Consider the following 17167-nt stretch of genomic DNA (forward strand, 5'->3'; position numbering starts at 1 on the left):
TGGATTTTATGACGAGCTTGAGATTTTAAGTTCGAAAGCTAAAACTGAAAGTCCTAGCCATTCTTGATACTCGGTGTGTCATTCGAGAGGGTCCGGAAACCATCAAAACCCGGGTGGTCCGGAACTCAGCACATACGGAAAAAGAGCTTGACAATGTCAATATTGTCGAGCAGAAATTACCCCTCGCTTGGAACGATCTATGAGGCACTAGCTTGGTTCTATTACCAGCGCAGGCGCATCTCGCCGCTAAGAATGTACCCCTCGGAATGATCGGAGGGGCACGAGCTTGGTTATAACCTTTCCAACGCAGGCGCATCTTGCCGCGGAGAATGTGCTTGGAAGGATCGGAGAGGAACGAGTTTGGTTCTAACCTTACCAACACAAGCGTATCTAGCCTCAGAGAATGTACCCCTTGTATTGCTGGGAACGATCGGAGAGGTATCGAATGTTAATACGGCGTTTAGTAGTACATGTATTCGACATCATTTGATCCCGGTGGTCCCAGGAATCCGCTTCTGTTACATTGTATGTGTTCAGATATCAATACAAATGATGATAACATCAGTAAAACCATTGCGGGAACTGAATTTTATACAAGCATACATGTATGTCCGATTTCCTAAAGTAAACCATTGGCTATTATTGTACATTGGCTGTTGCATTGGGCAGACATTTGCACCGGAAGTTTGTATAACTCTTTGTGGTATTGTTAATTGACCCAGTGCCACAGAGGAACTGGATGTTGGCCTACTCAATACTAATCCCATCAGATTGCCAGGTCCGAGGCCCTGGCATCCTACACATTGTCCCTACCTAACCTGTGAAAATAAAACATGTTCCATTAACACCATTAACATAGTGAAAACAATGGTAATAGCAAACGGTGGCTATTCATTAGTGTTATATACTGTATAATGGACTCAAATGATACAAATATACATTTTATTGTTTTTAGTCGACCACCTGTTTGGCCAGTTAACAGCAATTATGAGTTTATTCAAGTGATATTTACTTTGTTTGCCTGTTTGACCACAAACAGTGGACACATTTTCTTGCTTTGTAATAAACCCAGAGCATCTGTTTTAAAGATGGTAAGTTTTTACCAAAACCTATCGAGAAATAGTCGACTAAGATAAAAAGAAGTACATGTTGAACTGACATCACGGTGCATATAGAACCGAATGCACTAGGTTTTAAGGTGCGGGATTGATATGTTGGTTGTTCGAATATGATCGAAGGATGTGATTCCAATTTAGCATACGAGTGTACACGGCAGTTGTCCCAGGAAAGCACATCCCAGATAGAGAGACTCCTCCAGAAAGAGTTCGTTCAGGGGACTTGCATTTAGACATCTGTCACACCAAGTTCTCAATTCTTAGTAAAAGAACGTTTGTCTCGGTCACACTTTCTCAAACTGTTAAATACATGTATAGTATATTCTATTTTCACATCGATGGAAATGAAAACACGTGTCATCTTTATAAGCTTATGCCGAGAAACAAAAGCTACAATTTTTACTACCGGCCAATCTGCTTACGTCACGACCGGAACTTCCGGTCATTACGGGTAATCACGGGACCTTCCGTTACAAATATGACCATTGTTTGATATACAATGTCGTTATGATAATAACGAGTCGACTATTCTACTCATAATAAACAGGCCTTTAGGCCATATTCAAATGGTTGCATTTTGTACTTTTTATCGGTGCGAAAATGCTCATTTTACCTACGGCAGAGATTGATGCCTTTTCTGTGCTCGCCTATCGAAACACGTTTCTATGTTCAGGTCTAACTTGAAATTTAAAATATTATTGTAAAGATGGAGGAGAATTATCTATGAAAACGTTCGTCAATTTGATCAGATCGAATATATCACTAGATGTCTGCTATAATTCAACCTCGGGAATGAGTTGGACTGCGAAATGAGTGCAGCTCATCGTTTTATTTATCACGGGAACACGGGAACAGCTCACGTTTTTTTTGTGGTCAGTATCCAGTCGTCTACTAACGAGAGGTCCGAGCCATCTGAAGCAGAACCTGATACCCCATGTTATATTTTCATAAGAAAGGACTGACCGCCAATAAATAAGCCACAGGAAGAATGGCCGGGTTGAAACGTCAACACCAAATCTGCCGCCGTTTATCCAGCGCCATGCCGTGACCGCCTAATGGAAATGACGTTCGTTGGCTTCATTTGGTCATTGTTAAATACATTTCGTGGTTGGACATCTCTGGAATATGAGCCAAGTTAATTATATCCCACCGTGCCTGCCTTGATATGCGATCCCTTCGACAAAGCCAATGATACCTTTGGCATTTAAACCGTTAATCATTCTGTTTTGATTCATAATTAATTAGGTATGAAGTCATCGTCGGGTAAAGGGATGGGGCTTTTGGGACTGCTGAAAGCAACTTGACCAGAAAATGAGGGTGAAGTGTTGAGGGTTTAGATTAAAATATTCACAATATGAGGGAGTTTTCGCAAAGCTCCCGAAACGTCAACGTATACGTGAACACCTATCCCCTTGTTCGTCATGAAGTTAACATTGTGTTCTATGTACCCCAGCCTGATCCTTCAATACCAACCACCGTCACACTGATGTTCTTTACATGTGGTTAGCGCAGAGTTCTTTTTTATCCATTCCACTATACATGACAAGAGTGATGAATCGAGAATTCACAGATCGAGGCTACCATGTCCACGTCTCCCCACTGGGTGTCGTTCCTTCTTCAGAACGCAATGAGTCGTCATGTGGTCCCTGACACGCGAACAAAATCAAAACATATTGCTTTGCCATCATCAGCCAACCGTCGCGACCCGCGGCACTCTCTCTGGCGGTTCGATCACCCGGTTCCGACGCACTATTGCCATCCGCCCCGAGGGCTCCGTGTCTGCAACTCATGACACACGCCCTCTGTTCAGTCGAGCCCATCGGACCGTAGAACCACCTTTCCTACGCTGCAAATAAATGGCATCGCATGGTCCGTAAGTTAACAAAGCTTTGGAACCATTGCCATCAATTGCCTGCACAATGCAAACCTTCCGTTCCTTCATCGTTGCTCTTTGCTGCCGATTCTCAACTTCCGTCGAAATCGCGAACCGTTTATTTTTGAAAGCGCGTCGTTTCACGGCCGAGTTGCTATGTTTAATATCAGAAACGAAGTCAGTTAATATCCTGGCGAATTCAATAGCAATGACATAGTCATCTTACCAACACAATGACGTAATTAAATTCGGGCCGCCGCTCTCGAGAGCAGACCCCCGGCCAGTATTCTCAGCCAATTGGATAGGAAAGTTTGTTTTTCAGGGCAATTTCCTCTTAGTTAACTTCGATTATTCTGATACCTGTTCATATTGAACATATTACCCCAGGACGATTAATCGTCTTCTCTTCCATCCATGATATAAATTTCTGACAACAATGCAGCCTGTCTGATGCTGAATGCCTGCTATTCAATTAAATCAGAGAGCCCAACTCGGCTTCTTTCATTTTCGCTACCAGAACCGGGTGTCATAATCACCCAATGAATACAAGTTAATAAGCTTTATTTCATCTCAGTCAGGACGTTTTGCGGCGACTCTAGAACGTATTATTAATCTCCTACTGCTATGAATATGAAAGAATGTCACTAAGCAGGACTCAGATATGCCTAGCTCAATCGAATATACGAGGTTGTTGATTCTCCTAATGCATCCAAATCTCCAGCTTCGGTCGCCACTTCCGGCCAATAATTGAAAAAGACCAATGTTTGTGTGGAGGTAATGGCCCTAATATGATAGCAGTGTCGACTAGAGGACTTTTGAATCAAATCGAATGAAAACTGTTGGCAGTACATGTACAACCATGTAGCCAATATACATCACCACGAAGTCTTCATTTGAATAAGATTAGTTTTGTCAATTTCATAATTTGAGTGCTTCTCACTTCAGGATTGAAAGAGGTACGCTTGCCTTTTGTGTATCTATCTAGGGGCGTAGCTAGATTTTTGGCTTGGGGGACCAAAAATCACACGGTCAAAAACATGTTTTTTGTGACTTCTGGGGATTTGCTCCCCCCCCCCCCCGCTACCTACGCTAATGCTATCGCTCCCGCCCGGAATATAAAACGTTGCCGTGGTATGGGACACCATTTCGCCTCATTCGCCACGGAAAAACCTACGAGTCTCCTAATTTATGCTCGGACATGGTCGCTGCGATGACTTGCCACTTTCCTGCTAAGGCCCGCGCCACGCATTTACTAATTGACATCAGACACAGGATAGAAGGTCTCGACCAGGTCCCTCATGAGCCCATGCGTTTCTTAACCAAAGTGCAGATCACGAAGAAAAAAGTTCGCAACTTATAATCCCATCAATTTATATTCGGTCTGTCATCTCAACGAATAACGTCAGCGACATCTTCCATGTATCAGGGAAACTGAAATATGTCTGTTGAACTCGTGTGAGCTGATTGAGAAAGGGGCGGGTGACGAGAAATAATGATAGAAATTATCCATTCAAGAGCTGGCGGAGTCCAACCCAATTTCGACTCAATTTCGATTTGAAAGACAAATTGAGAGATCTATTCCAATACATGAATATTCGATGACCTCAAAGTTGCCGAGAGCGAGAAATCAGTGGGGACATCTGCTGGGAATCTGTGAAACTGAAACGTAGTTGCTTTCCTCTCCTTTTGTTCATATTGATTATTCCTGATCGTGAACCTTATAACGTGAATCTACTCCGAGCAGGGATAACGGTTACAGATCTTGAACACAAAAATGCTCCTAATAACACGTGGAAGTGGCTGATGTTTTGGTTATCGGTTTTCCCCTGCTCTGACTTAGGCGAAACCATTGTAACCCGTCCATTGGATTGCTCACAGAACTACCTGTAGCGACAGTATATCTTAACGAACTCAGCACCCATGCCTACGTTTTGCAAGACAAACATCGAAAATATATATACGTTCTGCACATTTTCATGCCAAATCAAAAGTGTCCCATCCAAGGCCCTTCAGGTATGTATCCGATTCGGTGGATTGTTGCCTTTACAAAAATTGAACTTATTTTGTCGCTATCGTCCCGGTGTATGCCCATTCCGTTTTTGCAATCCCGTTGTGATTATATTTATCTGGACCAAGTACTTGCTTGACTTTCTTCATCTTTTCTTCCAGTTTTTCCTCGGCGATATGAACATGGCCATAATACATGTTGAAGTTGCTGCTGAGAATCGGTATAGAGAAGCCAACAATGACCATCCCGCTGATCGCGCAAGCTGTGCCGACCAGGTATCCGAAAGTGCTCTTGGGGTAGATGTCGCCGTAACCGACTGTGGTCATTGTCATGACGGCCCACCAGGCGCCGGACCAGATCGACGGGTAGTTCTCCTCAACGCCTATCTCCGCTGCGAAGATCAAGAAACAGAAAAGCAGCGTTCCGATGCCGAGAAATATGAGGACGGTAAACAACTCAGAGCTGCTTTTCCTGAGGACTAACAGAAGCACTCGGACCCCGATATTGACTTTGGCTAAGCGGATCATCCTCAGCGGCCGGAGGATTTGCAGCGACAGCATAATAAGCCATATCCATTGCAGCGCAGGACTACTCCTGTTAGATGACAAGGCCCAGGTCATGATCATTCCTAAAAAATACGTCATCAGAATTATGATCTCCGCGATGGTACCCGCGCATTTCAAGAACTGCTTCTTGTATGGACACACAAAAAACCTCACGACGAACTCAACTGTGATGATTAAATTGACTGCCATGTCGATGATGTAGCAACCCCACCATCGTTCTGCGATCCAGAACAACCGCCATTTTTCTGTATCGATAAGGGATACGATCTCAGTGAGGCCAGCCGCCAGTGTTTGCCGCGTCCTGTTTGTCATCATGTTGGTGTCAAACTGCATCCCAAAGGTGCCCAGAGAAGATATGAGGACTGCAGCCATGAAGATGGACCATGCCTGAAAATAATATGTTGAAAGATAGAGCAAGGTGTTCGGTTGATAAATGAACATGGATTACTGTATTTAAAAAAAGTCTGTCATTGACCAATCATATCGGCTTCAGATTGAAGGAATTGAGACCATTTTGAAATCAACGCCGGTCTCACAGACTCGGCGAACATTCAACGGACTCGGCTAAATTCATGTCTTGAAAGAATTTATCATGTTTTAATCCTGATTATTCAATACGAACAACATGTACGATGCCTACCGACGGTCATGATGATGTAACGCTTCGAATTTCAATAGCAAAAGGTTAAAAATATAGATATATCGATTTATGGTAGACGCCGGTTACTTTTTTCAAACATAGAATAAACCCTGGTAGCACGAAAACTGAACACAATCAATTGTGTTCTCTGTTATCCGTTCAATTCCTGGTGTACTCGTTACATTGTACATCATGGCTTAGAGTAACCAAACTAAATACAAACAACACCGTTTTAGTTAATGTAATGTCAATACAGCAAGATGGCAGCGGGGAATTCGGCTCGTGTGTACGCTTGCAGAGCAGTCTCCATAGCATTCCGCGAAGTTACTATTTATAGCTCACAAGGTCATTTGCATAAGATATTGATGACGATTTAGTCACGTGACAGTCGGACATCGACACTTATTTCAACGCATTTGAGCTTATTTCAAAGTCAATTATCTTTGACCCTGCATTGTTTTTAGCATGGATGATACCATAGAGTCAGAGAGAGAAATATTCAGAACAATTATGTAGTATTTCCAACACTCGGACATGTGCCAGATTGAATCTAACTGCCCTATAGAAAGCCTGAATCCATTACGAAACCGCATGTTTGTCCGACATTGCCTGTAATTCAGCGATGGGGAAATAGAGGGCAGCAGCTGCAGTGACGTCATCTTCGCGGAATGCTATTCGGTGATACCATGTCATCAGGATGAATTTTGCATGGGGCCCATATGCTAACATAGCTATTAATAGGTTATAGCTGAGGTCAATGACTGTGCACATGTAATCACCCTATCAGCGACTTAATACAGCGGGGTTTAAGAATAGTATAACTTGGCAGAGTACAGGCACTTGAATATCATCGATGAGGGCTAAGTCCCCGTCACCGGAACTTCCTTACAGGACTTCCAATCAACGCCAAGATCGGCAGAAGTTCGAACTCAAATCCGTTTGGAAGACTTAACTTTGCCAGTTTCGAGAAGACGGGGAACTCTAGGAACAGCCAAGTACGGATACGTCTCCTTTCCTCTTCCCGTGCACTCTTTGCCAATGCCTCGAGGGTCTTCTCACAGTCCGAACAAACCTCTTCAGTAACAGTCTGCGAGACCTTTCTTTCGGTGATGGCGCGCTGTACCTACACAACAAGGCCAAGTGGCATTGAGCAAAGAGAACATTTGGTAGCCAACTACAAATACTAGTCTAAACTTTAGTTCGGTGTTAATAAACGTTTATCATCAAAACAATTGTAACGTGTACGCACCCCTTGTAAATTCTTTAATTGCTTCTATTCAAACGAATGGAGGCTTTTATACCGAAAGTGACGATGAGGAGGATGGCGGCCACGTTTACATCGCATTTTTCTGTGCAAATAAGGAGCACAAATCAGTGTGCTGCTTTTTGTAAAGGCCCTTTCGGTAGAGGAACAGCGAAATAGAGATACGACTACTCTTCCTCTCAGACATCAGAATGAGATTCTGGTGGGATGGGACCGATAACCGCAAACGGTCGTCGTAAAAAGGCTTTTACATCTGACCTCTCACCTTACTTATACAGCATGGCGCCACCATTGAGACTGGCAGGTTCCAGAATTCTAGTTCAGCGACCAGTTCACTCCCACAGGCCTCGCTGGGGAAATGCATCTCACCATCTCGGTGTGCTTCCAAAATCGCCTCGAACAACCCCGGACGTCGGTCGAAGAAGAACATGTCCAAGCTATTTTCGTAGTAATCTGCATTTGCGACGGCAATGGCTAGAGTCGAGCATGGTATGTTCTGAACTGTCCTGCGATGCGTCATGAAAATAGACCCACCAACGTTGATTTTAATGATATCCATTTGACTGTCAACTGTGGTGATCCTAATTAGATGGCCTTTTTGAGATAACAACCCACAGATCAAATCTATCGGCAATGGATTTCTGAAAAATTCACTCTTGGGCGTATAGCGTTGAGCTTGAACTAATACTATAGATCTGTTCACACTTGTTCCATACCGAAATACCGAAACCGATTTCACTGTATCGGTTGGGGTCACACTGCACTTGAAACAAATCAAGTGTGACGCACCGAAGTGGAATAGCGCCTTATTCCGGTTTCGATTCGGTATAAACCCCCAGTGTGAACGCGGCTCATGTTAGTATGACTGCATTCGTGCGCCATGTTATTCCACGTACAGCACTTCGAAAGAGTAAACAATGATAATGCATTCTAAATGTAGATTATCTCTTCCACCGTGTTGTTCGATATCCCCAGCGTACATGACGCGTGATTTAAATTTGCTCTCAGTAGTATCACCATTGGAAGTGCACTCATCGCGTACATTCGCTATAACGTCAGCTGATGTAGAGCGCTAAATCAATGGGAGGAACTCCCTGTTACTACCACTCAGGCTTCCCAGATTTTAAGAGCCAAATAAATTGTCACTTGTCTGAAGTGAAATAAGCTAGGTATATCAAATTGATGATATTTTCTCTGAAATCGGTCCATATTTGACGTGCCGAAACATTTAAGCTTGTACTTGACGGGAACGGTACACAGTAAATGACTGTACGTGATGATGAAATTCCATCGATCTAAAGCTAGTAGAGTAATCAAAGTGTTCTGTACATCAGCCAAGGCTGCTAAATATGTCATGTTCTTGGAAGAGTGGCACATGGAGGTAAAGACTGGGGGCTCTTGAGCGGGTGCTTCATGGAATTTCATTTCCAGAGTGTGCATTTTCACTATTAATTAATAAACGCGGATACCAGTGTTTTAAGTAAAAATATATTTGAGTATACATGTACAGTCTCGAGTTACAATAAGAAAAAACCTTTTCAGTCCTATAATACTTGACAGAGCCTAGAAGTTAGCTGACGTAGTTTCTATCTTTGCGAGTGCTTTCTCTACTTGTAAGTACTCACTCCTGGACAGTGAGGCGAGCTCTGTGCAGGGCCGTAACAAACTATCAGTGAGGGATCTTACTAGACGGACCGGACCGCCGGTGAAAAGATTCTATCGCATCTTCAGTTCGGGTACGACACTGGTTTTAACTTCATTTTACTAAATCCCGATATGTCACTGCCATGACTATTATCACGGACTTCTAGCACATTTCCGCCGTGTGAAAGTGTTAAGAATTTTGTGCAGTTGGGAGCTATGAAACAGTTTGAAAGGAGTGTCTTCAGGGTTTAAAGTCTCAGTTGACCACCCTGAATTTGCTCATACACCTCATCTGTCAATGGAGCGTAGGAATGTTTCTTAGAATCCAATATAAACAACTGGTCCTTGATGACATTCGGGTTGAATCCTTCCCGCTGAACGTTCCCCTTTACATATTTGAAGGTTGAAGTTTGTTGGACTTCGATTAGTATCCGCAGGAAGAGTGGTCTGGCGTACATGGGAAGATATTCGGAGACCTTCGCATGAAGACTGGCAAGGAGGTCTTCGGTCATGGACTTGCCCGGGTGTAATGTTATAGCAGCCATACCGGCACGACCATCCCCACCTTAAAAAAGGCAAAATCATATTGCGTTCAGAGAGCGGACCGCGTTACATGTATGTGAACGATTTCTCTATATGTTCTCCAGAAAATATGTGAAGATGAATTTTTTTGTTACATTCCCTGAAAATGTGAATATGTTTTCCATTCCCTACCCAGAAATATTGTGTGAGGATGTTATTTTTCATTCTATACCCAAACTTCCAGGAAATATTTTATAGAAAGTGTTGGTAAAAATATATGGCATAACACTTACCAGGTACCTCTACACCGTAGACATTGACGGATGCAATGTGACCCTGGCCGTCTGCTAGTACGGTGGCGACTTCTGTAGTGGAGACATTTTCACCTTTCCACCTAAAATTTTATTTGAAATATGTTTTATTAGTAACCAACAAGGCCGCCATTCTGCCACGATGTAGGCGAATACAGGGGGAAATGTAGTAGAAATGCATACCCATGTCCTGATGTTGGTGTGTGGCGCTGGTGCTAATACAAGCCGCCATCATAATATTTGGAAAATAGGGGATTGATGCAGCCCAACCCAACGAGAAATGAAAGTGCTAAAATGTTAATGTGTGATCAAGGGGCTGGCTGTTCCACAGACAAATTCTAAGTGTCAATATGCGTTTTGCAAACATCCGAGGGATAAAATTAATTATGGGCAGTCCTGAAATACGTTGCTCCCGACGAAAAAATGGGGAAGGCGGGCGCCCATGGTGCACCATCTTTTTTAACTTATGATGTCAAAGCTACTTAAGTCTGCGTCTGGTACCTGAATGTGTCCCCAACTCTGTCTACGAATGATACGTTGTACATCTTGTCCATGACTAAAAGGTCACCAGAATTGAAGTATGAGTCGCCCTGTTTGAAACAGTTCCTCAATATACGTCGTTCATTAATATCCTCTTTTCCCTTATAGCCGTCAAACTCCATCCTACCATCGTTAAGGCCTGTCACAAACAGTCCTGGTTCGCCTGGAAATGTATTTATGAGAAAGGTGAACTCGGATCTTCTCAGTTTGCAAGCCCTACTTTCACTATGTTATTCGACCACTTACATGTCATTGTTATTCAGAAAATGATGACTCTAACTTCATGTTTACAGATCCCGCTGACTTACCAACTTCAGCCTCCACACATCTGCCATCAGCGCCACGATAGGCGGATTCCTCCTCTATGTCATATCTCAGCAGCTTATAAGGGTATATTGCCCGCTGGAAATGGAGAAATAAATCGAGTCTTAAATGGCATCTTGACCATGTACTGTACGTGTACACGTAATCGAGTTTTCTTTGATTAGCATGGACGACTGATGACTTTTGGCCAGAAAAGCAATGCGTAACATGCAGAAAAGCTATATATGCATCCATCACGACAATATCAAAATGTGCCACTTATTATGTCGCTTATGGCCAGATCACCTATCGTTTTAGAAAATACAGCAATTGATAGATGGAGCACTGCTCTGTGCCACGTACATTGCTATAAAGACAAGCCAAATGTGCACTTATCGGCTAGGCTGGATGCCGCAGCCGGGCATCGCCGGTTCAATCATAGCAGGAAAGTAATGCGAGGCCAGGTAACAACAATCATGAAAATTACTTACGAAAATAGGTGAAAGTCTCCCAACTGCTCCGACAGCGTTGTTAACATTGATGAGGAAACCAGTCCCCTCAGTGGCTGCGTAGAACTCCCTGATGTATCTGATGTTGAACCGCGACTGGAAGTCTGACCATACCTCGGGCCTGAGACCATTACCATAGGCGCACCTCACTTTGTGATCTTGGTCCCGTGGATCCTAAATTGTCGACACACAGGTAATATCAGCGCGGTTCAAAACACCTTCAGTCACTAACTTGGCAATGAATTTAATTTGGCGATATTTTTCTACATTTAATTATGTATTGTACTTCACGAAAAGTTAGAGATTAATTTGTTTTGATTAACTGGACCTCGAAACCACGAGTTTTGGCTTTAAATTCTTCAAATCATGAAATTTCTCATCATTTCGGTGGTGGCTCTAACCCAAATGTTTCGACTGCACAACACGTCATATTCGATGTTGAACTATAGTTGTCACAAAACGCAGTCGTCCAAAGGTATGAGATCGTATCATCGAATGCATATGTTGACCGTTGACCCGCCGATCACCGTACAGTGATGACGGTTTTCGAGCGAGCTGGTCACGAAATAATACAGTCATGTACATATAAATGTACTTATCCAGCTAAAACGTACAGTACCTTTGGCCGATTCGTGAGATACCGGCATAGCTCTCCTATGTACATAATGACGGTGACATCATATTGCCGGCAATCATCCCAAAACTGAGAGGCAGAAAACTTCTTCCTAACGACAACTGTCCCACCTGTAATTCGATAGATGTACAGTTGTTAGTCAAGTAGCTGCCATTCATTTCCTAGCTTAGAAAGGACGAAATTAGTACATTAAAACACCGAGTTTAGATTTTGATTTTGAACCTGTTTTTTTTTATTTTGTATTATTTTTTCCATCCTCTCTTTATGAGCCAACATTAGCAACCTGTATGTATTACTCAATTACCTAAAGTTAAATTTTTTGTCAGGAAAATCCTATTATTGTTACTGCGTGCAATGACGTGTCTATCCTGGTTTATCATATAATCCAATACTAAGGCCTTACAGCGTCCCATGGTATGTGTAGAGGAACAACAAAACTACCACATCCAGCACAAAAAATCAGCAGCTACTCTTACCCTTGACTAACAACCACGGGGCTAATCAAGCGCATGCACTGCTATCATTTAATGTCCTTTCACAATAATAGTTAGACTAAACGGATTCAGATGGCAGCACAATGAAATCCCGGCCTTCAAGTCGGTGGGACTATTATGTAATCTTATTACTACTTGACTGAACATACTAGATGACGTAAACCATACCAAGACTGCGTGTAGTGCAGTGCTGGAACAGTGATTAGCTTCTATACTTGTGTAGACGTTGGCTGGGTTGAGCGGGTCTGGTTCACATTCGCCTATTGCACGTACGATAGGCATTTTGTACAGGCTCCGTTCAATCGATAGTGTCCACCAAGTATGTTATTTCTCGTATTAACATGTACATGGTTTTATGTTCGAGTTCTGTAATTTGTCTGATATGTCTAAATCCTGTCACTGTGTTACTTGTAGTGCAGTGAAAATAAATCATCTTCTATAACTTATTTTGCCGGCGTTATTTCAGTTTGTATTACATGTACATTGTTGCACTGACCTATAAAGTGTTTTTCATGTCGCCCTGGCCGAATGTACTTAGCAGTATGTGACCAGAATACATGTACATTTAGATCTACCGTACCAAAATAGTCAGGTGGCGTTGCACAAGTCTAGATTATCCATGTGTAGGCCTAACCGATGCTGTTCGCAGAGTTGAGCTCTTTCACGGTGGCAACTAAAGCCAGCTGCCCAGGGCTGTGTAATATTACCACTTGTGAATTACCGTAACTATTACAGTTTAGGGACAAGCATCTGAAACACTGACTTGAGCACATTAGAATATAAGTGTACAGAAGTCCGTGCATATACGATACTCAAGTATTGATATTCTGTCGCTGTTCTTTCGTTCCATATTCCACCTACCAAGGTATAAGATTCCTCCGATCCCGTGGACCAGTCCAGCAGCATGGTACAGCGGGAGGGGTACATAAAGGACATCATTTGCACCCATGTTACACACCTTGCCGATGAGGCTGACAGCACCGCAGCATCGTCGGTGGGTCACAATTGCTGCTTTTGGAAGACCTACAACAAAAAGGGTCAGAAACCTCTAGAAATTGATTCTTCGCAACACGTTTGTAAGATGATGGTTTATTTTTGAATGATATTTTTCAGGGATAATTTCATGCGACAGTGCAATCTGGTGATGAGGCAATTCGTGAAAAGATTATTCGAAAAATTATGCTTCCTCAAAAAAAATTCGTCACCCCTCCCTATACCTGAAGAATTTTGAAGTGTCAAAAATATATATCAACCTCACTTACATATTTTTGGTAAAATGCAGTTAGCCTAAAAAGTATAGCATAAAAATGAATACTTTACGTGTCATCATGGTATTGACACCATGCACCGAGCACCAAGCACGGAGTTCGTTTATCAAACGTATGCACTTTTGTCGGATCACATGTGCATATTTGATGAGTGCTCAATAGTACTAAACACTTTCGGTGTGAAAGTTGGAGCAGAATTTAACCAGATATCAAAAACATACCTGTTGTTCCTGAAGTATAGATGTAAAACGCTGGTTCTCGTATGTCAATCTTGCTTCTAATTGAAGGATCTATCGGGTCTGTGCTCAGTCCGGTCAAAGCTTCGTCCATAGCATTGTACTGGGCGGGAACGTGATCACCCTGTATCCAAACGCCATAATCTGCTGTCTTGAGCTCTTCTGAGATGGTTTCTATTGCTTCCGTCAAGTCTGAAAGATAATCGTTACTTGTGATGCCCAATGAGAAAATAAATAACCCTATTGCCCGCCCCCCTCCCCCTCGCCGTGTTGATGTTTCCCCACAGATCGGGACCGAATATCTTGACTTGGATACAAATCGTGGATATCAGGATAAGGCCAGTAATTGGACAGATGTAGATAACATTTTCTATATTCATTTTCGAAAGGATTATTAGCATGGTGACCAGTTTTTAGTTGTTCTAAATGTATTTAGTTCCATTGTAACTCACCTTTTCCAACAATGAGAGTATTCGCACCGCTGACTGATATGCAGTGCCACAATGACCTCGATCGCAAATTGGTGTTTAGTAGCGCAACCCTTATGCCAAGTTTGCAGAAACCTGAAGATAATCGAAAAATGAATTCATTGAGTAAAATGACTCCAGCAAAATCTAGCTGTGAGAGTTCCAGTCTCATCATTGCTAGAACAGATGGTAGATTTGAATACATGTGTACTAACAATATGATCGTAAAAAGGCTGGTGGTTTCCTAATTCATATGCGTAAGGCGGGACAATAAGAACAATCAGCATATTGATCCTTTTTAAGAATCTCTGAGGAACCTGCAAAGCCCACAAGCCCAGCATCATCGCCCACATCGTAAACACACCTTCAACAGGTTGACGAGATGCTCTCGTGATCAGGATTATAATGTACCATGTTGAACTTTCTTACCGAATAATGTCCATACAAATTCTGGGGAGTTCAGTGCCATCATGGCGACAGTGTCTCCTGTCTTCAGTCCGATCTCCTGCGCGAAGCGCGCCACCTTATTGGCCTGATTGTCCACCATTTCATAACAATAAGAATCGCCTTCAAAAAGAAGCATTGTCTTATTTGGGTGTCGCTTGGCTCCTCTTTCCAGTAGATCCACTATAAGGACTTTTTTCTTGGCCAATGTCAGGAATGATTTGACTAGGCTAGCGCACGTGTAGATGAAGTAGATGTCGGTACTAAGCCAAGGTATGAAGAAGAAGGCAGCACCAATCGTGACAGCGAGGAATCCACCTATGGCAAGTAGTATGACAATCATGCTGCCTTTGGTCGTCTAAAGGAGATCTAGAAAACGGAAAGCAATGGTATTGAGATTTCTTAACGATTTGCTTAAAAAGGCGATCATAATAAAGGATTCTTTTAAAGGCTACAGCAGTTGGTTGCTGCAGAAAGAAACGTTCTTAGTAGATCATCCATCATAGTCTTTGACTAGATTTGGTTCCACTCTGGAAGGGCCATGCTCATGCACTAATTTGTTTTTGTAACGAAACCTGGCACTTTTTGATTTCAGTGTTAAAGAAGTTTCCTGTAACACTAATTTCGACACTACTATCATAGACTGTAAACGAAATCTCTTCCACAGAAGATATAATCAGTGCAATACAGTTTCATATGATATGAAATTGAATTAAACATTGGATGTCACAAATGGAGTGGACGGCATGGCAAAAAAAGGTAAACAGGTGTACAGCAGCTGCTACCCTTGTAACATATGCAAGTGCTACACCACCATGTAGCTTGTGGAGGTCGCGAGAATAAAGTACAATGATACATTTAGACATACAATGTACCGACATGTACCATATTTTGATGATCATGCAAAACCCCAGCCGATTTAAGGGTTGACCATAGGCATGATATTTACCACCATTTTGTCAAGAACTTGAAATCCAAAAGCAATTAGGTCTCCTTCAAAATGAAGTGAATGCATATTTAAAACATGAGGCTGTAAACGTTGTAAACAAAGTACAGACCCCCACTCCCTAAAAATGCCATTCACTTCGTTTTGATAGCGTTCTAATTGCTTTTAGGTTACAAATTCTAGGGAAAGTGGTGTTACCCATGGTCAGCCCTTAAATGAGGTCACATATTGATTCTAACACGACAAGTATACATGCACTGTAGTTTCATCGATTTAAGACCGGTTGATTAATTACTACGAAATCAAAACTAAGTCGGAACATGTTGTGATGACCTTCGGACAGCTTCTCGCCAGCATTGTCTATCGATGTTTAATGGCATCAAACGACCATGTGAATTATCTATCTTGAATTGATAGATACGAAACAATAAAATGCAATCATGCAATCATGCGAATTGACCGTCAAATTGAAACCTACCTATTTATTTTAGTATTCTGCCTCGTGGAGTCCGACCGAAGGGTGTGGCGTGGACAGTGTAGCTTGTCAATGAACAACTCGATCAAAAGCGGCAACATATGCGCAAAAGCGAAATTCAATGTTACATATAAATTCGAACACACATGTGGACAATATCTATGAGCCTGACATGTGTCACACCTGATCGGGGCACCTCCTGCACGAAATTACACGACTCCCCAGGCGGCCATTCTTGCATGGAGTCAATGATATAGGCCAATCTTACAACTCAGTATGCTGCAACTTCTGTGACACATAGACACCTTTGGGCAAATTAACCATGGAATTAATTCAAATTAGGTTAACAAGTTTTGCTCTACATGGGATATAAAATAGCGTTGGCGAATGAACAACAATAAACAACCCCACTTAGGTCTATATGGCGTCGATAAAAAATGATTATGAATTACATATTGATTTCGAAGTTTGCGTCTCGGGATATCCGGACAATTGACCCAGTCTCAGCTGATTTCCCACGGTAGAAAGAGAAAGGAAAAGGCGTTCCAAATACAGCTTCTATCAGCATTGCGAGTTTGCATGTAAATGTATAGGTCTACACATAATCCATTGAGTTCAACATCAAGTACGACCTAACTTTTATCAGCATTGCGAGTTTGCATATACATGTATAGGTCTACACCCAATCCATTGTGTTCAACATCAAGTACGACCTAGCTTTAATCAGCATTGCGAGTTTGCATATACATGTATAGGTCTGCACCTAATCCATTGTGTTCAACATCAAGTACGACCTAGCTTTAATCAGCATTGCGAGTTTGGATATAGGTCTACATTCAATCCATTATATTCAACATCAGGTACGACCTCATTGGAAAATACATCTTCTACCAGTATGTAGGTCTATA

At 42.3% G+C, this 17167-nt stretch overlaps 2 protein-coding genes across 2 annotated transcripts; both read right to left on the reverse strand.

Moving 5' to 3' along the window:
* Window positions 1–5046: 5046 nt before the first annotated feature.
* LOC135483020 (potassium voltage-gated channel subfamily C member 1-like) lies at window positions 5047–5934 on the reverse strand. The gene has a single exon (XM_064763518.1). The coding sequence runs from the start codon at window positions 5932–5934 to the stop codon at window positions 5047–5049; it is 888 nt and encodes a 295-aa protein (XP_064619588.1).
* Window positions 5935–8970: 3036 nt separating this feature from the next.
* Window positions 8971–16462, reverse strand: LOC135483807 (long-chain fatty acid transport protein 2-like). The gene is made up of 11 exons (XM_064764857.1): window positions 16263–16462; window positions 14824–15207; window positions 14380–14490; window positions 13913–14119; window positions 13285–13446; window positions 11915–12039; window positions 11278–11469; window positions 10792–10885; window positions 10445–10646; window positions 9926–10026; window positions 8971–9675 (listed from the first exon to the last, which is right to left on the reverse strand). Exons 2-11 carry the CDS (start codon window positions 15179–15181, stop codon window positions 9359–9361), a joined length of 1869 nt encoding a protein of 622 aa, XP_064620927.1. The 5' UTR covers window positions 15182–15207; window positions 16263–16462; the 3' UTR covers window positions 8971–9358.
* Window positions 16463–17167: the final 705 nt, after the last annotated feature.

This window comes from Lineus longissimus, chromosome 2, assembly GCF_910592395.1.
Source record: "Lineus longissimus chromosome 2, tnLinLong1.2, whole genome shotgun sequence".
NCBI lineage: Eukaryota > Metazoa > Nemertea > Pilidiophora > Heteronemertea > Lineidae > Lineus > Lineus longissimus.